We start from the raw sequence: 24,232 nt of genomic DNA on the forward strand, positions 1-24,232 counted from the left end.
ATTCATAGCTTTTAATTATTCCCTTATTGTAAAAAGCCAGTTTGCAAACTCACCATTCAAAAATGCTGCAGCTTATGTATACCCTAGATTTCTCCTATCTTTTTGTGGGATTGTGTGAGACATGCCAACAGAAAATATATGCAGATAAGTGAAATTGCTTATTTCCTCTTATAGTACAGCAAGTACTATGAAAACATGTAAATAACAAAAAGGTTTTTATAACAATAGTAGAAATCCAGAAATAAAGGAGAAAGAAAAGGCATGTTAAAAGCAAGAGTGCAGTGATATGCAAAGAGATAATTCTACCTAAAGGAAAGCTGTTAATGTGTGCTTATAAATAGAAAATGGAAAAGGCAAAGGGCAGAAGTAACTATGTTAGAAATTCACATACATTTCATGTAACGATTACTAAAGTGAAGCATTTTTCATCCTAATTCTAAATTATCCATTTTAGAATATATGTGTGTGTTTATATACAAAGAGACAGATACATAGACACAATTTATTTAAAAAATGTGTTTTTGTGGCATCTCTTGAAATTTTGTAATAGAATTGTATAGTTCCACATATCATCTTCTAAGTAAGGTAGTGTTCACACTTAACCTTCAGGTAGCTTAGCAAACTAATTTTCCTACCAGTTGTTTATGATTATCATGTAATCATCAGAAACCTGTTATTAATAATATTGTAGTCCTATGTATGTTTTTCTCTGTATATATTATATCTATATATCTACATATCTTCATTTCTTCCTTCACTCACTATATACCTTATATAATCTGTGCTGCTAGGATTCTTGTTGTACATCCCATTAAATGAACCACCACTGTGAAAGATCTATTAGAGGGAGGATTTGGAGAATGCACTGACCTGGGTTCAAATCCTGGCTCTGCTGTTTGTTTCTGGGCAGTTACCTCAACCCTGTACCTCAGTTTCCTTACCTGAAAAAAAAAAACGAAAACAAAAAACCAGTAAATTCTACTCTTGAAACTAATATTATACTTTGTATTAACTAACTGGAATTTAAATTAAAACTTGAAACCAAAAAAAGAAAGAAAGAGAAAAGCAGTAGGAAGAATAATGACTTCTTTATAGGGCTTTGGTAAGGATAAAAGATTTATAGTTACGGGAAGTAGCAAGTGCTTCATCAGTTTTGCCCTTTGTGAATAAGAGAAAGAAATATGAAATGAAACAAAGTACAATTAATTCATAATTTAAAGAGCAATAAAAATTCTCTGTTCAGAAAATGCAATTGATAATATCCTCAACTCCTAGGAATTTATTAGAAATATATAACGTTCACATCCGTCCCGACCTACGGAATCAAAACATGCATCTCTTCAGGTTTACAAATGACTTCTTTGTACAATGCAATTTGAGTAGTGCTGCCCGACTTTTCGTTTATTATCTCAATTAAATGTTAGGTTGTGCCATAAAGAAGCAAAAATAATGATGCACACCATAATATCACTTTTCATTTTTAATACTTCTTTTGTTAAATTTACAACTCCAATAACTATCTTCTTTAGATATTTTTTAACCACATTGTCTAGGCTTGGTTTATTTACCACACCTACTGCATCATATACATTATTATAGTTTTAATTAAATAAAAACATTGCCAAAGTATCTATAGTGTGGAAGGGGGCCACTAATTTAGAAAACAAATTAATTAGTTCCAATAAAATTACTATATTCTGAATAGCGTTTGTCATTGAACCTGGACAAAAATAGAGTCTTTGTTTTATAGAGCAAAACAAAGTGAATAAAAGAAAATTCTGTACCTGCAGTTTCCTAAGAATAAAGTTAATTAAAAGGACCCACATTTGTGTGAATCACCCTCTATCTATACAAACAGGAATGTTTTATGTGTATATGCTACATTATGCAGGTTATAGCATCGGACACTTTGGGGCAGGGGTGAAGAAGGCCATAAAGGCCAACCTTCAGAGGGATGATTTAATACAGGAAAACAAGAAGGTTGAAGGAATAGGATTTCATCTCAAAGAAGGGAGGAAAAAAAGGGTCTTGAATATGGATTTAAAGAAAGCCAGGGTTACCTAGCTACAGAGAGAAGGAGCAGATGTTAGAGTAGATGAAGGAGTGTAGACAGAGTGGCTTTTCTGGGTCTGTCCCTCCTATGGGTTCAAACTGAAGCTGCATCCTTTCCTGATAACTATGATAGGGCTCTTTAAGTCACTCAGCCTCTGTTCTCAGGACTTAGTACTGTAAAATCAGTTTTAAGAACTACTTTATTATTAACATTCGTCCTGTACATAACATATTCATTTGAGTAAGTGCAAGAAAAATATAATTAATAGACTATCTGCAGTTGTTTTTAAAAATGGAAACATTTTAAAATTACATACGACCATAATAAAATTAGTAAAAAAAAAAAATGTGTCTTTCCTTTAGGTCTATGCGATCAATAGTGCTGGCGCAGGGCCAAACGTTCAGATGCGAATAACCATGGACATTAAAGGTACATACGTGAGCTGCCTTCCTGAGAAATGCTGTTGTCTTTTTTTAAAAGAAAATTTTTTAATTTAAATCCAAGTTAGTAACATATAGTGTAATAATGATTTCAGAAATAGAATTTACTGATGCATCACTTACATATAACAGCCAGTGCTCTTCCCAACAAGTGCCCTTCTTGATGCCCATTGCCCATTTATCCCACCCTTCCACCCAACACCCCGCCAACAACCCTCAGTTCGTTCTCTGTATTTAAGAGTCTCTTATGGTCTTAATCAAAGACTAATTATAACTGAATTCTGTTACTAGAGTTAAGAATGTAGTCAAGCTTTTAAATGATGCACATGTGGGGTGCCAGGTGGCTCAGCCAGTTAAGCATCTGACTCTTGATTTCAGCTCAGGTCACAATCTCACAGTTTGTGGGATCAAGCCCTGTGTCAGGCTCCACACTGTCAGAGTGGATACCCTTTCTCTCTCCCTCTCCCTCTACCCCTACCCAGCTTGTGTTCTTTCTCACTTTCTCAAAATAAATAAACATTAAAAAATAAGTACATGATGTATATGCAATAATAAGAATACATTAAATAATAAACACTGCTTTTTAAAGCTATATTTAAATGTCTGAATAATAACGCAAATACCACCTTAAATAAAGAGAATGCCCACCTACTATTTATATTTCTTTCCCTCTAAATTTAATATTTTCGGAGGCAAATTTTATAGTCTATTATTTTATGTTTTTAATATTATAAAAAATTCATTGTTCAATTACCCATAACTAGACTTTGACTAGTCTTAATTAAATTCCTTGACTGATCTTTATCTTGAAATGTAAATTATTTTCAGTTAATCAGATGGTGTTTACTGAACTACCATATATTCAACTTTATGGTACTGACTATAAAGTAAATCTATCAATTCATTATTCTGACAGGTATTGTTTATAGAAAGTATAAGTAAAATTTGGAGGCTCCCTGCCCCACACAAACCAATCCATGAAAACCAAAAGAGATTGTTAAGAGAAATTTAGGGCTATTCAGTCATTCAGGATGCTTTCTCTTCCTGACTGAAAAAATATGCGCAAATATCCCATCTTTCGAAACATCTGTAATAAAACTGGCAGAGAGATAAAAAGTGAAGTGTATGGACCTTTAATAGAATGCTTCTCTTTCTGAAGTAAAAAGTTAACTCTTCTTACTCTTTGGTAAGGACAACAGAGCACAGTGATTAAATGTGCCAGGTCTAGACTGGGTCTTGGTCGAACTGCTGAGATTAAACCCTGGATTGGCCACTTGATATCTGCTTCACTTAAGGCAAATGTCTTAACCTCTGTAAGCCTGTCAAATGCAGATAATGCTAGTTCCTACCTTACAGATCGTTGTGAAAATTAAAAGAGATAATCTTTGAAAAAGCCTTAGGACAGTTCCTGGAAACTAGTTCTTTTAAGAATAAGAAATAGGGGGGGCGCCTGGGTGGCTTAGTCGGTTAAGCGTCCGACTTTCGCTTAGGTCATGATCTCGCGGTTCGTGGGTTCGAGCCCCGCGTCGGGCTCTGTGCTGACTGCCAGCTCAGAGCCTGGAGCCTGTTTCAGATTCTGTGTCTCCTTCTCTCTCTGACTCTCCCCTGCTCACACACTCTCTCTCTCAAAAATAAATTAAAAAACATTTAAAAAAAAAAAAGAATAAGAAATAGGGGTGCCTGGGTGGATCAGTCGGTTAAGCGTCCAACTTCGGCTCAGGTCATGATCTCACGGTTCCTGGGTTCAAGCCTTGCGTCCGGCTCTGTGCTGAGAGCTAGCTCAGAGCCTGGAGCCTGTTTCAGATTCTGTGTCTCCTTCTCTCTCTGACTCTCCCCTGCTCACACACTCTCTCTCTCAAAAATAAATTAAAAAACATTTAAAAAAAAAAAGAATAAGAAATATTCGCTGTAAGATGAAGCTGATAAATTTTATCTTTTAATCAATAGTAACTTATATAATTGTGATATTATTTAAAAGTATTAAGACTTGCTTTTAATGACATACTGCATACTTGGAATGTACTAATACATAGAATCTTCAAAAACCTCAGCTATTTTACAAAATGACTTCATAACAAAGAGCTTATGTCATACCATCTTAGTTTCTTTTTGTTATTTAGTAGCAGACAGGTAAGTATGCAGGTAACAACAGGTGCATTATATTAATTCTTTCAGCAAAACCTCCTGTCTCTAGTGCTTTGTTCATCCCCAGGTAAAGATGATTAGTTCTGACTTTCCACTCCTTAGAACAAATAGGCTCAACATCAGTTGTCTAAGGAAAATATGTGAGTGCTGGTGGCAGTGGTGGGGTGTTAGAGAAATATTTTTCTCTAGTAATACACATGATTGTTTTTTGGTGATATGGAATGACATGGAATTAATAGTAGTCTCCACTTGTTGGAATGAGCAGTGGGTGTTATATGTAAGTGATGAATCATTTACTTCTACTCCTGCAACTATTATTACACTATATGTTAACTAACTTGGATTTAAGTAAAGTTAAAAAAGTAGTTGTCTCATTAAATTTGCATTTGGCACATAATATCAGGTTGGATAGTCATGTCGGATGCCAGATTCCTTTAACTGGAATCTTTTTCTTAGGGACTTCCCAGTGGCCTGGCTGAGGGTTTCTCAGAACACCCCAAAACCTGAGGCTCTTCCTGCTGAATCCTTCATTTCTTTTTCTCTTATGCAGGTATTAGACCTGTGATCTGTGGTCTAAAGACCCTTGTCATCTACTCTTGTTCCCTGTTCTTTAATTCTTCATGGATATGCCCTCCAATAAACTTCTTACACATCTAATATTATAGTGGCCTTTACATCTAAGAGGAGTGAGGTAAAGGATCAAGCCAAAAAGATTTGATTCCAATGAGATTTGATATTTACCTTTTATAGCCATGTGACATAGGTCATTTCTTCATTAATAAAATGGAAATAATATTGCCAATTTATGGCATTATTTAGAGGCTTTTAAGAAATTAATAAATATGGAAATTGAAGTTTGAATAATCCATTTGCTGAGCTCAGACAGCTGGTATACACATATAGCTATGAGATGAAATGGAACAAGAAGTGCTCCTACAAATACTGATTTGGGAGATATTTGTATGCATTTGGTGGTAAAATGTGAATTATCATGGCATTTTCGGAAATTATCCTGGCATTATCTGTTAACATTAAAAATATTTATATCTTTTGTTCCAGAAATTGTTTTTGGAAATCTATTCCATAGAAATAAAAGGATCAGTAAATAAGGCTAAATATAAGGCTGGTTATTGCAGCAAACGTTCAAAACCTGAGGAAAACTGAATTCCCATTACTAAATAAATGATTGAATAGATATGATGTTGTCACAGTATGATATACAACATAGTCATTAAGAAGAATGAGTGAGCCCCATACTTGGTGACTTGGAAAGACTTCTATAAGCTATACTTAAGTGAAAAAAAGCAATATCTGGAGTGATTATAATACATAATATAGAATACATAATACGTAATAAAGAATCCATTATGTATGACTTTATGTATTTCATATGGTTATATGAACATGGAGGAAAAATATGAGAGGATATCATCCATATACTTGGCATGGATAAACTGTGGGAAAAATGCTGGTATGACTGGAATAGAAACTGATGAATCAGCTACAGGAAAGAAAAGAAGTAAAGCCCACTAAAATATTAGTATGATTTAATGCAATTATAAAAGTTATATGAGTGAAAGCATATATAGTTTGAATTTTTTTAATATGTGAATAGGTGTCAGATGCCTGAAAATCACACCTGAGCCCCATTATCTCGAGAAAGTCTGAAATATATAATTAAACTGTCAGGAGATAATAATTGCTAAACATCTGTTGTATTCAAACAAAACTCTGTTTCATTTGGTATTTGTGTTTGTCATCATTTTATCTGTAAATAACCTGCATGAAATGAGAATTTAAAATTATCTTCTCCTCTTCAGAAACAAAAAATCAGTTACGCTGATATGTCTTCTTTGTTTAAAGCTCCAGCACGACCGAAAACCAAACCAACCCCTATTTATGATGCCACAGGAAAATTGCTTGTGACTTCAACAACAATTACAATCAAAATGCCAATATGTTACTACAATGATGATCATGGGCCAATCAAAAATATACAAGTGCTTGTAACAGAAGCAGGAGGTATCATCAACTGTCAACCTATCTCATTAAATTGTAGAGTATGAATTGTTGAATACTAAAGAAATTTCAGTTCAAAATTAGTAATATTAGGTTGACTGCCAATTACCACACAACTGTTGAGCTTAATTGATTGCTAATATCATTAGTTATACTAACCATTAATTTATGCCTGAAATATTTGAACAAGATAAGAAAAGGCATTGTAAAAATATGTGATTTATTTATTCCATATACTGATATGATTGTTTGATTTTGGCAAGATGGAGTCTTGATAGCTTCTTTGGAGGTATGAACAGGAGAGTTACTCTTGACTGAGAGATGTTCTTTTCTGTACCTGAGAAGTCATCCTCCACAACAAGCCTATAGATTCATGTGTGATGGGGAAAGATAGGGTTCCCTGTTTATCCAGATAGGGTAGATCAGCTGAATTATAACTGATGGTTCATAGAGTGACAGATGTTGCATCCAGATTTTCCTCATGTAATTATAGAAACATTCTTCAGAAATGTGAAAATACATGCATCTATTACTTGTAATTATTATCATTTCTTCCTGAAAATAGCCCAGCATGATGGAAATGTAACAAAGTGGTATGATGCATATTTTAATAAACCAAGGCCATATTTCACAAATGAAGGCTTTCCTAACCCTCCATGTACAGAAGCAAAGACAAAATTCAGTGGTAATGAAGAAATCTACATCATAGGTGCTGATAATGCATGCATGATTCCTGGCAATGAAGACAGAATTTGCAATGGACCTTTGAAACCAAAAAAGCAATACTTGTAAGTATAGTTGGTGCTTACTAGGCATTATGATAGCAAGCTAGTTAACATCTTTGATTCATCCATCTACCCATTCTTTCAACTTTTCAGTAAGCACTGACCATCCATAATGTATCATGACCTGACACATGGTAAAGATCAACAAAATTCCCCTTACATCCCATACATGTACAGTTCTGTAGGGAAAGTAGGCAAGCTTCAATGTAATTATGATCTGATATTGTAAGTGACAGAAGGGCAATATGAAAAACATCTATTGGAGAACATAGGTAGGAGAATTTAATTTTTTCTGTGGAGGATAATGTGACTAACATGTAATATTTTGTGCTTTTCACTCATTAATTTGCAATACATGTTAATGTATGGGTTTTTAAAAACTATCCTAGTCTTTCAGTTGATGACAGCTTCAGTTTACTGGAGTCATAGCAATATTTTTCTCCTCTTTGTATTATCAAAACTCTGAATTAGTGATTGAAATCCTTATAACTAATTTTAATGTCTGTTACTTTGTAGATCATAATAAATATATTAAAAACCACTGCTGGATTTATTCAGTGCTCTGCTAAATTAATCATTAGTTCCTATTAATATGTATTATTTTTGTCATAAAATCACAATTTTTTAATATTAAACTATTTAGTTTCCAAAATATAATTTTTTTACTACTGAATTGGAAAATGCAGCTAGTTTCATGTTTGCCTGCTAGTTAAAACACTATTAAATTCTTTATAAACATCCTAGGTGAAGTAAACATTGGAAAAGTGGAGAAGTCAGGCATTTGAAAAACCAGATGCTCTGTTATCTATTACTAAGTAGTTACTTTGGTTATTGCCTAAAATTTAACCATAATCTATATGACAGTTATGAAAATGATATACCATGAAATATAATCTTTATTCAAATATTATTTGTTTTGCCTATTTTTTCCAACACAGACTCCTTCATACAACCAATAAAATCATAGAATTTGACAATAGTAGTGCTCACTTCAGCAGCACATACACAAAAATATATATAACTTGAGAATAGTAGAAATTAAATTATAAAGTGAAACTTATTAATATAAGCTGGTTTTGTATTTTAAAATGGCTGGGTATCTATAGGTTTTTATAAATTTCAGTTATCTCTGAATTTGTCAGGATCACCCATTCTGTACCATTTTCTTATTTTTATGTCATAAAAACATGGAAAGTGAAAATACAGCTGCGCACGCAGCATCAAGAAGTATTTTTCATAATCTGTTAACATGTGAACAAAGTAAGTTCTATATGACCATTCTAAATCTAGTTCACTGGTATTTTCAAACGTAGTTGAGGTATAAGTTATTATACTCTATTCCTATAAAGTATGTGTGGGTAATACACTTTCACACAGACATGAAATAATTCGTTCTAAACAGATCTATGACGGATGTAATCTACGTCATCTGATGAAACTACTGACTGCTCATGAGTCTGACCAAGATTTTAGTCATTCTCTCATGTGCAGGATAAATATTCATCTCACATAAAGATAGAATATATTGTTCTGATGGCAATTGATTTCCAAGTTTACATCTTGTAAATACATTTTCTCTTGAATAAAAATGTATTTTTCATTGCTTTTTTAAAATTATTCATAGAAAAAAATCATATAGCATGCAAATTGTTGGTTTTTATTTTTTTTTATTTCATAGATTTAAATTTAGAGCCACAAATGTTATGGGACAATTTACTGATTCTGATTATTCTGATCCCGTTAAGACTTTAGGTAAGTTATATTTTGTAATTTAATCTCACTGATAATCTCAACACGCTAATCACAGTTGTAACATTCATTAGTGAATATATTAATCCATGACCAAGTGTTCTCAAGTACATATTCGCTTCAAGGTTAATTAGTCTTTCAAAGGAGAAAATAGCATTTGTGATGTTGTTTTAAGTGATGTATGATCCATCTATTCAAATCTGTACATAGATTTCAATATGGTATTGTTTCTATGCTGATGTATACTAACATTATACGAAACAAATATGTACTTGGCTGCTTAATATACAATCTTACATGTAAAACATTTTTACTTAATAAAAAGGAAAAGATTGATGGAATTTTTCTTGAAATAATTCCAAAAACTAGAAAACTACCTGCCATTTAAAATTTTATTTTCTTTATAATCAAGTCTTTCATGAGTTTTTTTCTATTATATCCATGCAGCCAGGCCTGAATAAAACATAAGTACAATTTAGTCAAATGGAAATATTCTCTTCCTCCTCCTCCTCTTCCTCCTCCTCCCCTCCAGTCCTTCTTCACCATTATCAACTCTATGCTCTTTGTGTGAACTAACTGATGGACTCCTCACAACTATCTTTCAATATAAATCAGTAGTTCTCAACCAGAGTGATTTTATTCCTCAGGGGAGATGTAGCAATGTCTGTAGCCATTTTTGGTTGTCACAATTATGGGGCCAAGCTACTAGCATCTAGTGGGCAGAGTCCAGGGAGGCTACTGAACATCCTACATTGCATAAGATAGCCCCTCCAGTAAAGAATTATTTAATGCATGATGTCAGTAGTGCTGAGATTGAGAGAAGCTGCTCAGTGCTAATGTAAGCTCCATTGTATAGATGAGGAAACCAAAGCTCAGCTTAAGTAATTAAATGGCTCTGCCAGGATTCTAGCACAGATTCCATAACCATTACAGTACAAATACAGGATTTAGACCTAGATTCAAATCTTGACTCTGCCACTTGAGAAAATAATTTCTACAAACCTTAGTTTCCTTATTTAGAAAATGATGATGATAGTGTCCACCTTCAAATATTTAAATAAAACAGTGTATGTAAAGATATTAATATTTCATAGTAAAATTTTTAATAGCTTCTTTTCAGATAGGCTACAATCAAAGATTTTTACTTTTTTAGGAGATCTGGTTTCCCTACGATTTCTCTAAGTACATCACAGCCCCTATTTTCTCTGTATTAAGCTCTGAGAAAGAATGTGGAACTCTGTGTGTCATTCAGATGCATAGCATAATACAAGCTACAACAGGTTTTAGTGCAACTTGTGGCTGGAAGAAGAGATTTTCCCGTCATTCTCAGAAATTCTTAGCTGGTTGTGGAACATGAATTGTTTAAAATATCAGATTCCACAGCCTCTACTTAGGTAAGGCAATTTTGAATCTTGAAGAAATAAAGAAGAGACTCATGGTTTGCTCCATAGATGTTTATAGAGGAATCACACGAATTTCTTTGGCTATCCTGTCTAAGTCCATGAAATGAGTGGCTTGATTAATTTTACCCAATAATTCAATCATTTTACAATTGGCTGACAAGCCTTGTGGTTTTGAAATTGTGTGGAGTATTTCTTCATTGGATCACACTCCCCATCACCACAGTGAAGTCCTGATGATGTCAACATAATTTCCTTTAGGTTATAGCTTCTAGAAACTATTACCACAGCCAAATGGCAATCCTGGTGTGTTTACTGATGGAAGATAAAAGACATAGACAAAGTGGATAGCTCATGTGTCTCAGGGAGATGACATTTTGTAGGAGCAGCACGAAAAGAGATGGACTTGCTCTGCAGTTTGTCAGGCACCTTGTCTCTCATAGATCGCTGGTTTCATGCAGTGTTGTTGTTGATGTGAGGATACATTCAGTCCGTTAACTGAGAGATGAAGTTATGACATCCGGAGTAATAGGAATGGAAAAGGGGGAAAATCAAGTATCAAAAACCAGGATGTGCAGGGATGCAGTTCCTCACATTCTGACAAATGGCTTCCCTCCAGCGAAGGATGGATCTCAGCTAGTACTTTGGCTGCAGGTAGTCTCAAGGTGCTCCTCAGTAATGCTTTTTTCTTTCTTTCTCTCCCAGCCAATGCAGTGGAATAAAATCATTAATCCTAGAAGGTAGCAGAAATATACCATCAGTTCTTGGTTCCCTCTTTGAAATCATGAGTGTCCCCGCCCCAGTCATCCAGGTGCTAATGTTTGTGTGCCTTGGAAACAGCAGGAGTCAAAAGGGAATGGACGATGTGGAATGGAAGGCAGAACACAGGAGCCTGGCACTGTTAGGGAAGGAAGCACTGCTGAAACATAGACTGGATGTATAAGGTAGAAAGCCATTGGGTTTTCCATGAATCTATGATCAAACTTTTCAAAGTTCATATATTATTTGTAGACCTAAGGGCAGGCTGCTTCTTAGAGTTTCTTCCATGGACTCTATCTTCTGATAAACAATGACTTTGTAGTAGGCTTTGTATTATGCTTATTCTGGGTTGAACACATGGAGTTCTGCTATCTAGATGCTCATTTATAGTTAGTAAAAGAGTGACAAGCAGGAATGGAGAAGATGACTAGGAGTACAACCCTGAGTTGTGATGAAATGAGATGTTCAGAGTTGAAGTATGGAGTGTACCGTTGGGACAGAATTCCTCAATGTCTAGACAGCAGCCCAGTCATTTGGCTGGTTAATGGATTTACTACAGTCAGTTTCTGTCCTCACATTTTACCTGGCTACTGGACCTTGGGGTGCTGTGGATATCAGATCACCGTGATGGGTCAGACACCAAAGAACACCCTCCAGAAATGGCCCTTGTCCGTGATTTGACATTAATAAAAGGCCATGAAGTCATAAGAGTTTTGGAAAAAGAATATTGCCAAGGAAGAGATAGTAGAAGGACTCAAAAAGGAAATAAATTTGACCATTTCTACAGAGGCCAATGGCAAGAATGGTTTCATGGCTGTAAGAACGGGAGCAGTGATATAATAGCCTGTTTTCATAAGATTACAAAAGATGTTTGAGTCCTTGTTTTTCTCAAATATACTGTAGACTGGGATAGATGATACCATTTACAACAGGCCAGAGGCTCCCAACATTCCTAACAAGCCTGCTGAGGACTTATGTGTGTATGTGATCTCAGACTTCAGTGAAAGAAGTGAAGGTACCGTCTAGGTCATCAAACCACTAGTGGATATACATTCATTCACTGGTATTAGCATAATAGTACAGGCAGTGAGCTCCAAGCTAAGTTACCTATCAGTAAATCCTTCAGGATTTAAAAGCCTTCACAAGGCTGTCTTTTTAAGTCAGTACAGAGTATACATTTCTGTCATATTTGATAGTGGTTGTACCTCTTAGAGATACAATTATTTGAAAGTTAAAATTATGGGCAAAAGAATCCCCACAGACCGATGAACTAAAGGTTTAAATTTAGTGAAAAGTGTTAACAAAGTACAACTGAGAAGGGACTAGGCAGAACTTTGCTGAATACGGATGAATGTGTGGAAGAGCAGTTCGCACTTAGGGAAATCTTTCTGGCCTGCCGGAACAAACATGGGAAGTGACATATACCATTATTTTAATCCTAAAGAAATACCTACAGTTTATTTGATTTTGTTTTCACTCACAACTGAGCATTAGCATTTTTATTAACAAAATTCATAAGAATCCATCTTAAGCTCTTTTTAAAAATTCTCTTTAGGCACATCAGTTTATGGAAACTGCTTATAGGCAATGTTTTGATTACAAGGTTTAATTATAGAGGATTCCTGTGATTTGAAAAACAGACACTCCTTTCTGCACCTTACAGGGCTTCATTAAAGCTGAACAGGATGAAACTTTAAACCCCATGGCAAAGGCACTCTGTGATTGTTTTCTTTTGTCATAATACTTCTCATTTAATTACTATGCTAACAATGAGAAGTTCCAGTATGCTCACTTAGAAAAAGAAATAGGAGTTGTTATGTATTTTTTTTAATTTTTATTTTTTTGCAGCAAAAGGGTCACTTGTTCCCAGGATACCAGGGGAATGAGAAAAGGTTTATGATATTAACGAGGCACTAGTAATGTGGTGCTGAACCTCATAAATGTTGCAGTCAGTCAGGCATATTTTGGGCAGGATAGGAATATATTAAATTTATGTGACCTTGGATTGGTTACTTAACAAATTAACTTCTGAAATCTTCATTCCGAAATGAGAACAATAATACCTCCCTCATAAGCTAACTGGAAGATTAAATCGGATGAATGAATGGATGAATGAATACAAAATATTTATTAATAAAGATAATTGCATATTTACATGCCAAGGCTTTTATGAGGGTCTTTATATATAACCCCACATATTCTTCACAACACTATGAACATGACTTCCTATTTATAGATAGCCTCGATTTACTGGTAAGAAATCTGAAAATGGGTCTTTAAGCAACTTGCCCGCGCGAGGTTACAGAGCTCAGATGTGGCAGCGCCAGCTTTTAGACCCAGGCAGCCGGACTCAAGTCAGTGCTATGCTTGTAAGCGCTGTACGCAGTGCCTGGAAATCGCTGTGTCCAGTTGGGTTGCAATTGCATTACTCTTGGAACTTTCTCTGCCCCCCCCAGACTTCCTGTCCTTGCCGTACCGTTTTCTCTTTGCAATATTTTTAATTACCTCCAGCTGTTTTCTTTTCATCTTCTTGTGTTAGCTTTTTGAGATTAGCATACACACAGGAGCATGCTTTATTTTTGCACGTAAAGATACAAAAATTCTTTTTGTTTTTTTATAAACAAGGATAAATGACTTTTCTCTACACCCTGGAAACCACTGTTTATTATCTACTTTTAATACTTTGCCAGACTGATCATGAAAATAATATGTCTAGGATGTTTTAACTTACATCACTTCAATTATGAAATTGAGTGATTTTAATGCATTCTCTGTTCAGTTCTTGAATATCTTGGATGAATAGTACTATTCAAAAGAGAAAAAGAGATTCTTACATTTAAGTTCTAAGAACTTATTTTCTTTTAAGATTAATAATAATTTTAAGATCTTTCACATGACATACCTCTATATCAAGAGGCAGATATGTCTTATGAGCATTAGAACTCATTTAATTCAAGCTTTTTTTTAAAGTTATAAAATTGGCTTAAATCAGATCCATTAGCTGAGTTTAAATAATGATAATTTCAATTAAAAATACTTATGAAAAATTAGTGATTTATAATTATGATAGCTTAATTATAGCAGTACATTTTATTATGCAAATAAAACATAAATTAAGGTGACCTTTTGTAGGATTTTAAGTTTAGTCAGGAAATGACTTCTACTTATTACAAAAGGATCATGTTTATATTTTCACATGAAGAATTCAATTTTCTATGGAAGGATCTGGAGAAGTGTTTTCATTTTTTGCGGTAATGCTCTGTGAGTATATGCATAGCAGTGAATCAGAATTTGTACTCAACAGCCATGGTACACTTTGTCCTTTCCTACTCGTACGTTTGTAATATGTGTGCCCAAAGGATTACATATTGTTTATTAATACATTATATGTCATTTCCTCACTTCACTTGGCTAGTGCTTTGAAATGGTAATCTAATCTGAAACACTTCTTTGTGGTCTATGAAATCATTTTTCCCCCCACTGAGTTCTAAGGTCCAGTGATTCTATATTACCTGGTAAAGATGATTCTTTATTCATCTTTGTATGTTGCCTTTCCCAAGCATATCCAGTTAGAGTTAGAATGTGAAAATTCATAAAACAAGCCATTCATATGTTAATATATTAAAAAGAGTTATCTAAAATACTTTATGAGCTACATGCTGCTTTACAGTCTCCTGAACTTAGCTGGAGATTCTAGATGACCAGGGAGCTCTGGTAACTGTTTTTAAAATTCAGTATTCATTCGAATTTACCATGCAAAATAGCCACAGGAATCTTCTCGTGTTGTTAACATTTTATAAGCGCCAGTCCAGGGAAAAAAGATGAAACACTAATCCTTGCATACTATACAGATAGCTAACCTATTTTATTTTGACACTTAACTTTAATACTTTTTACAGTAAAATTATAAATTATAACTCATATAACTTAAAGTTGGTTACAATTATAATTAATAGCTATTTAAAGGCAAATAATAAATACCTTGTATGCTCTTATGTGGTTCAGTGCTGATCTTCAAACTAAAAATTTTTCGTATCTATTTCAAAAGCAGTATTTATATTCATTAGTAAATTTACCAAGGATTTGTTGAGCATTTACTATGTATCTGGTACTATTCTCAGAACATGGAATACAGTTTTGAATAAAACAAAGACTCCTGTCCTCACGGAACTTTACATTCTGGACAGATAATGAACAATGAGGATAATAAATAAATGTATTATAAGATATGCTAAAGTGTGATAAGGGCAATGGAGAAAAGAAAAAGTAGAACAGTACTACTTTGTACCTTGTACCTTGTACAGAGGATATACAAGAGGGAAAGCCAAAGTGAGGAAGCTCTAGCTTTCCATTTTAAATACGCTGGTGTCTCAGTCTGTGTGCACTGCCATAACAAAATACCATAGGCTTAAACAACAGAAATCTTTCTCACAGACGCTAGAAGTCTAAGAACTGAGTTCCAGTCAGTTTGTTATGTGGTGGGAGCTCTATTCCTGGCTGGCAGAAGGCTTCCTTCTTCTTGTTCTCATATGGCTTTTCCCCAGTGCATGTGCAAGAGGGAGAGAGCTACCTTTCTGGTGTCACTTCTTATAAGAACACTAAGTTTATTGGGTTAAAGCTCAACCTGTATGGCTTCGTTTAATGTTAATTACTTCCTTACTCCAAGTACAGTCACACTGAGAGTTTAGGGCTTCAACACATGACTTTCGGAGGAACACATCTATTCAGTCCAAAAGAACGGGTCAGTGTAGGCTTCATTGAGAAGGTGATACTTGAGCAAACCTCTGAATGGCTAGTCAGATAGAAATGAAAGGGAAATAGCCTTTCCGATCACAAGAGGAAGCTGGTGCAAAAAACCCTGTGACCTGGTATGCTCCAGGAACAACAAGGAGGCCCGTCTGGCTTCAGTGGACTGAGGTGGAGATTGAATTGGAATTCAGAGCATTAATAGGGAATCAGGGTGTTAATGAAGATAGGACCAGATCACAGAGGCCACTGGAAGGACTTTGGCTTTTTCTTGTGAGAGATGAGGATGATTTTAGGTAGAAAAGTAATATTTAAAAGGCTTACTCTTCCGGCTATATTGAAAATAGATGGGAGGAGGACAAGGGTGGATCCAAGAAGACTTGCTAGGCGTCTATACAATCATTTACACAAAACAAGATGCTGACCTGGCTCAGGGTACTAGCAGCGAAGGGGATGAGAGGTGAATACGCAAAGTTTTGAATAGTATAAGAATCCCCGAATACTCACTATTTAAATGTAATAATTTTTAACATTTTGTCCAATTTGTTTTATTTATGCATTTGTTCTTTAATTTTTAGTATTTTAAAGTAAATAACAGAAAGCATGATGTCCCCCTATTTAGTTTGCTTCTCTAATAAGTATATTTCTTTTATACTATCACAGCTAAATAAAATTAATGATAAGTCCGTGATTTTATATATTGCGATATGCACTTTCACATCATCTTCAGATTTTTTTTCTTCATACTATGTTTGAATCAGGGTCCAAAATGAGATTCATATGTTATTTTCTATTGTTTTGTCTCTTAATCTCTTTTTCTTTATCCTCTTTTTACCCCTTATGTCATGGGCACATTAAGGCAACCAGATAGATTCCTCTAAAGGAGGTCACATATTCTACATTGTCTGATCGCTTTCTCTTGGTGTGATTTAATTTTTTCCTCCTGCCTCTACTTTCTTATAAATTAGAAATAAAATCTAAAAGTTTGAATATTCACGATTAACATTTTTGGCAAGGATATTTTGCAGATGTTTCTGCCTAGATTCAAATACGTCTCATCAGGAGGTGTATAATATCTGGTTGTCTCATTTCAATGTTAGAATTGATCAGTGAGCTTAGTTGTAGTGACAGCATGATCCCTCATTGGAAAGTTGGGTTTTTTTCCCTTTGTTGTAACTAGCAAATAGTCTGTAGGATGATAGTTTAGCATCCTGTTCATATCCAGTTCCCTAACAACCTTCCTCCTATTCATTAAGGATGCATTTATAATTGTTACCTAAATCAATTATTTTATTAGGAGTGAAAGACTAATTTCTAATTATATTATTCCTTCCACACTAATTAAACTGAAGTCTCTTCTAAAGAGGAGGCTTAGTGCCTTAACTAGAACTATTTTTTTTAATTCATAAAATACATTTTGTCTGAGAAAGCTAAAGGAAAAAAATGCTTAATTTTTTTCCTTTTAATTACAGACTTTTAAAGTAAGGAAACGGTAGTTTGGCTATAACCAGTATTTACAAGTTAAAAGTAATTTTTTAATATTTTTTATTTCTCCTTCAGTAAATAATATTAGTACTTGTGGATTCTTAGATATTGAATCTATTTCCACCAATTTCAACTTTTATTCATTATAAAATTTAAATTGTTTCTTCTACGGCCAGTAGGAACTTCTGCAAGGAGATCTTTTATTCTTTCCATACCATTCACCTTTGATAGCTTCTTAGTTTTCTTGCCCCACTAGATGTCACAAATTCATTTTGTTTTCTAATCACACTTTGGAATTACTATCTCTGAAACTTCTCCTGATTTTTTTTTATGTTTATTTTATTTTTTTGAAAGAGAGAGTACGATTTGGGGGAGGGGCAGAGAGAGAGGGAGACACAGAATCTAAAGCAGGCTCCAGGCTCTGAGTTGCCAGCACAAAGCCTGATGCAGGGCTCCAACTCACCAACCATGAGGTCATGACCTGAGCTGAAGTCAAATGCTTAACCGACTGAGCAACCCATATGCCCCAACCCCTCGTTTCTTTTAGTGAAAAGTATATATATCTTGAAGGCACAAGTGACAAGATTTCCTCAGAGACTGTGGATATGTTCTATGAGAGAAAGAAAGAGTCAAGCATGACTACAAAGTTTTTGGACTAAGCAACTGGATCAATGAAGTTACCATCAACTAAGAAGTAGAAAGGTTCTGTTGAAAGGAAGGAATTATAGGAGTTCAGCATTGAATATTGATTTTGAAATTTTAATTACATGTCTAAATAAAGATGTATATTGGCAATTGCATATTCATGTCTGGAGTTCAACAGATAGCAATTAAGTAGTCATCATCATATAGATGAAAATTAAAACCATGAGGCTGCATGGGCTCACTAGGGTGGTAAGTTTAGGTAGAAAAAAAGAAGAGGTACAAGGGCTAAGCCCCAGATTTAGAATCTCTGGGAAAGGAAGGGAAACAAGCACATTTGTACACTTTATTAGCATTCTTGAGAAATATACCAAGAAAATATCCTTCTGTGTTTTGAGACCCAAATAGTATTTCATAATCATAATTAATAATAATGTTTTACTCCTTCCTCTTCTCCAGGTGAAGGACTTTCAGAAAGAACTGTAGAAATTATTCTCTCAGTCACTTTGTGTATCCTTTCAATCATTCTTCTTGGAACCGCTATTTTTGCATTTGCAAGGTAAGATTTATTTGTACTCACATTCCTAAGATGCTTACGGACATTATTCAGTCATAGTCCAATCAGGAGTCAGAAGCCATAATAGTTACTTGAATGAGGAATATTTAATAAAAAGAAGTTGCTAACTAGTAGAAATAGTTGATTACCATAAGGGGAAAAAGAACTCTAAAGAGTCCAGAAATAGTGAGTACAACACAGCAGTTGCTCTCTCAAGGCTGAGGAAGAAAGGACAATAAGGGAACTAAGAATTAGAAGTCTCACTCCAAAGCTTGACATGGAATGTCTAGCACAGGCACGTGCAGCCTATCACCTATCAGTAGGCAAAGAAATATGACAGAGGGAGGGGCTGGAGCTATTCTGTTGAAGCTAACCATCATTAATGGAGAGTAGACAGGCTGGAATTGGTCTGTAGAAACAGCTCACTCTTGCTGGATGACGTGGGTGGGCTGAGCCACTTGGAATCATTCACCAATGGGAAGAGCCTGCACTAAGGAGACAGCTGGCACTCATCGAGGTGGGCTGCTGGGCTTCCACAATGAATAATGACAATGCAGCCCTGGAACACACCAGGGAAGTATCTTCCAGTCCCTCTTGCCTTGAAGGTCACTCTAGTATTCTCCACTGACAAAACTCAACATCCCACCAGCTGGCAAAGGGGAAGTATTAGGGTGTAGAGTCTAACCTCAGTATCACAAAGCAGGCGAAGAAGGGAAGGTTTAAAACTAAGAGACAATAAAGTGATAACAGAAAAGCAGAAGGTACTAGGATTTTTGCATTTTTAAAAATAATTTATAACTATGATAGGTTTAATGAAAAATATCGTAATCAAATCTAACTTTTAAATATACAGAAAAGATCGTTTTTACATGATCTCTTTTGAGATCACGACATTTAAAGATGTCCATTTTCCTTGCATGATGAGCCCCTTTTTCCTGTTTACTTTACCAATGAGTCTGTGCTACATTTTCCAAGGGCCCCTTTAAATTCTCAGTATTAGCCTCCTAATTCCCTTGCCATTTGCAGGGCCTCAGGGGAAATCTTAGTTATGGTCCTAAAATCTAGCCATAAAGTAGATTGCTGACTTAAAAGGACCTTACACTGCAAAAATGACCATGACACTAATTTCCTAAGTAGCTCAATAGGCTCTGTTTTTATTTTATCTGAAGAATGTTATCCTGTATTCTGCATGCCATGCATCATCTGTTTTACCTTGAACCTCTTAAATCATCATTTTGATGGTTAATTTGAAGAACTCTTGAAAAAAAATATTTTTCTTATATTGTGTACTGTTCTGAGAGTCAGCCAGAAGATGGTGAAAGTCATTATTCTAGTTTTAGAGACATATTATTATTATATGATATCTTCCTTTCAATATGAATATGGCTGAATCATGTCCCTGAGAGATATGTCTCAGCCATATTCAGATTCTTTCCTTGCTCTGAACTCTTTTCTGATTTTTCATTTCCTAACAGGATGAATTCCTTATGTGGGCAAGAAATACTCCCCTCTTACTCTCTACAACTTCCCAACATACTTCTCTTTGGCCAAATAGGTCTGTCCTCACCAGAACATTCCTTAGGCTTTTACACAACTCTGCTTTTGTTCCATCAACCAGAAATGTGCTGCCCCCTCCTTCTCGTTCTGGAGCATTTAAATCAAATCTCACTTTTTTAACTTCCTAACAATAATAATAGTTGTTGAATTGTAATTTGGATTTTTTAAATTTTTATGCATTTTCTATACTTAGATCTTGCTTCTCACCTAAATTGTAATATTCTTGAGGATAACTGTATTTTATACCTTCTATACCATCCTTAATATATAACTCATAATAAATAATAAATATTTGAAATGCGATAGATAGGGGTGCCTGGGTGGCTCAGTCGGTTAAGCATCCGACTTCTGCTCAGGTCACAATCTTATGGTTCATGGGTTCAGCCTTGTGTTGGACTCTGTGTTGACAACTAGCTCAGAGCCTGGAGCCTGCTTCAGATTCTATATCTCCCTCTCTCACTGACCCTCCTCTGCTCTCTCTCTCTCTCTCTCTCTCTCTCAGAAATATATAAAACATTAAAAAAATTTAAATAAAAAATTTAAAAAAAGAAATGCGATAGAATAGCTAAATATCACTTTATAATATACCATACTGTGGTATGGGGCGTAAAATGACAGAGCTTTGATTAGAGATTAAATTCTCAGATTCTGGTGGCTTTAATTTTGAACCCTAGTTTTCTGAATGTAAGGGTAACATTATATGCTTTGCAATATTTTTGTAAAAACCCGATGAGGCAATTCAAAACATATTTCCATACGTTTTTCATGCATGTAGAAATGTATCATGCATATAAAAACAATGGGACATTGTCCTTTAGTATTGGTGATGATAACAAGGAGCTATTTCCCCTTTGGTACACTTTCTTTTTATGACCAATCTGTGAGACAGCTAAAGAGAGAAAAAACAAGCTAACAGCATTGGTTTCATTGGCTCAATATTTTAAATTTGCTAGTGACCAAACCCTTAATCAACTAATGCTTATCAAAATTTGAAATTTCACCAAAGCAACATGTTAAAGGAATATGGTGGAATAGGTTTATGGAATTAAAGCAAGAAAAAGAAGTTGAGTAGGTATAAATTTGCAACATATTCAGAGAAATGACCCCAACAAAGAAATGATTTGACTAATATCTTAAAAAGAAAACAAAACCTAAGTTTATATGCTTTCTATGATACTTGCGTTTTGGACTTTACTACACTTTTTCTAGAATTCGACAGAAGCAGAAAGAAGGTGGCACGTACTCTCCTCGGGATGCAGAAATTATTGACACTAAATTCAAGCTGGATCAGCTCATCACAGTGGCAGACCTGGAACTGAAGGGCGAGAGATTAACGCGGTGAGCACACTCCTCTTGGCGAACAGTGGTTCAGAGGGCCTGGAGCCATGACCCTATTCTGACCTATGCTTGTTGGAAGTGTTTGTGGGGCTCCTATTTACACAGGTCATAGAGATCTTCTTTCAAAGGGTGACCTCCATCTTCTGCACACTTCTCACTGGTGTTCGGAGAATCACTTAATCTTCCGTATGCTTTGAGTTCAATATGAACCTTGGACTATAATATTCAACCAAGCTTTTATTTTTTTTCCTGAGACAAATATTTTTACACATTAAGCCTTTAAAATTATGTTTAATAATGATGCACTTCATATGATTTCTTTTTATGGGTTTTCTGGAGGTATCCATATTTTTAAATCACAATTTTAAATAAACTTGTAACTACTTGATATTGTTTATATCATTTTTATAAAAGCCTTTCTCATAACTCTTTATTTTAGTGTAAGATTACATTAAAAGTCCATCTTGTATATTAACACTTTATTTTTTAAATTGCTTCGTATTTAAAAATTAAATATAAAGTAAAAATTACATTTGGAAGGAAAAGTGCGTCATCAATATGTGTTGGAAATAGTAAAGTGGTTAATTTTAAAGAGTATTTTAAATCCTTTTAAAATCATTAAAAATTATTCAAAATGTTGGCACATTTGAAAAATACATCTATTAAGATAATTCATCAAATTCTTAATAAAAACTGTCATCCAACTATTATAACAAGTTTAGATCCAATATTTTGTGATACTTGTAAGCACATTATAGTTGCTACAAAATACATGCAAAACTCTTCTGGACTTTAAAAAATTATTATTAAATGTTGAAATATGTCATCAAAGTTTCTGAGCTTAGAAAGGAATTGTTTATAGTTGTCGTTTAGCAAAGCTGGTCTTTACTAAATCTTTACCAAATAGATTGACTTTGAAAGACTATTTCCAGCATGTCTGAAAATATCTAATATGTGCTGTAGTGGGAAGTACCATGTGATAAGCAGGGCCCTTCCAAATACCTAAAAATGAAAGTTGTTCAGTTTTATCACTAAATTAGAAAGAAACTTGGTTTGTTAAAGAGAAAAACTTACTTCTTTATGTTTAGGTATTTACCTTAGTTTATGTTCTAATAAAGATTGTTTCTATGGATACAACAAAATGGATAGTGCTCCAAAGAACATGTGTAAGATGGTTATATATTATCCAGGACATAGTTTTCCACGTACGAAATGTTATGTATAAAAAGATCAAGAGACCTTCAGGGTAACCTGCTAAAGTTAAGCCATATGGTCGGAGCAATAGAACATTCCAGTATTAGTGTATGTCTTGGTGCTAAAAGGGTCACCCTGCATGGTAAAAAGAAATTTCTTCTCCTTTCTCTCTGGGGACCAACTGAATTTCTATAGTGTTCCCCCAACTCCCCTTCTGTACCACTTTTTAAATTTTTTGTGCCCCCTCTATGGGCCTGGAGCCTCATTCTCTTCTACACCCAAAAGTACAAGGGATCAAACATCAACTCTCTCCGTGCAATTAATTTCAGTTGTTTGAACAATTTAGTTGAGTCTGTTCATCTTAAAATGTGAAATTCTAAGTGTCCAAACACTTTAAGAATCTTTATTGATCCCCCAACAGTCCTTACGAGGTAGATCTTTAGGAGATATGACACAATAATGAGAAAAAAAGCCAGTCAGTATTAAAGTATTCTTGATCAAGGAGGTTACCATTCTAGGCAGGCTATGGTGAGGTTAGATCCCCTAAGCTCTGTGTGTTTTCACAGCATGGCCTTTCCTGCACTTCTGAACACAGCCATTATCTAAAAGCTGTAAGGTTTTTTTCTGAACAGTGTGTCGTGGCAGCTGAATGGAAAGGTGGATAAGGATGGCATAGATTGTTTGTTATTGGGTTTTTATAAATTAGGGACTGCCTTACTTAACCTTAACTCCAAATTATTTATTTTCCTGCTTCCATGTTTATTTATGTATATGTGGCTTTATTTGTAAATTGATATAGAGGTGTCTTTCAAGTATAATTCAAATAATTTTTATTTACTTTTACACATAGAAAATTAGCATATATTGCCCCCAGTAATAGCAAAGTTGGAAATTTTAGTTTCTATGCTTTTTACTTTCTCATTTTTGTTATGATTCCAGCATTCCTGAATGTAAAACATTCTTATTTGTAATTTCAGTGGTACATAATTATATCCCCTGCTTGATTCATTGCAGAAATTTATTAAAATAACTATCAAGTGGTTTGGGGATTAACTCTTCATTACAAAGACCTGTCTCCAGCTTTACTACACCTTGAAGGTTTTTCATGTTAACAAGGTCATTAATACATTAGGCACTAAGTCTAAAAAAAGATGACGAACAGATACATAATTAGTCATGTGTACATATGCAAGGGGCCATCCTTCTGTGAAGCTCTAGAGCTCTTCACTTGTCTTTGAGGGGCTGGAAGATCGAAATCTATTCAAAGTCATACAGGTCCTGAGAGTAGAGCCAAAGACACAGATAGTATATTCCGAGAGTAATGAATCAGAGAGTTTGAGTTAGCTTCTAAATTGTTGAATAAC

The 24,232-nt window shown here is 34.7% G+C and overlaps 1 protein-coding gene across 1 annotated transcript in view; it reads left to right on the top strand.

Annotated features, from left to right (window-relative positions):
* The window catches only part of PTPRQ (protein tyrosine phosphatase receptor type Q), a 191,694-nt gene that overhangs the window by 128,154 nt on the left and 39,308 nt on the right, over positions 1-24,232 (top strand). Inside the window, exons 30-35 of the mRNA XM_039235567.1 lie at positions 2,416-2,482; positions 6,502-6,660; positions 7,223-7,445; positions 9,121-9,194; positions 18,683-18,782; positions 21,546-21,674. Of these exons, the coding sequence (XP_039091498.1) occupies positions 2,416-2,482; positions 6,502-6,660; positions 7,223-7,445; positions 9,121-9,194; positions 18,683-18,782; positions 21,546-21,674 (752 nt within the window). The remainder of the gene's footprint in view (positions 1-2,415; positions 2,483-6,501; positions 6,661-7,222; positions 7,446-9,120; positions 9,195-18,682; positions 18,783-21,545; positions 21,675-24,232) is intronic.

The sequence above is a fragment of the Hyaena hyaena genome, unplaced genomic scaffold, assembly GCF_003009895.1.
Source record: "Hyaena hyaena isolate Hyena2069 unplaced genomic scaffold, ASM300989v1 scaffold_99, whole genome shotgun sequence".
In the NCBI taxonomy this organism is placed as follows: domain Eukaryota; kingdom Metazoa; phylum Chordata; class Mammalia; order Carnivora; family Hyaenidae; genus Hyaena; species Hyaena hyaena.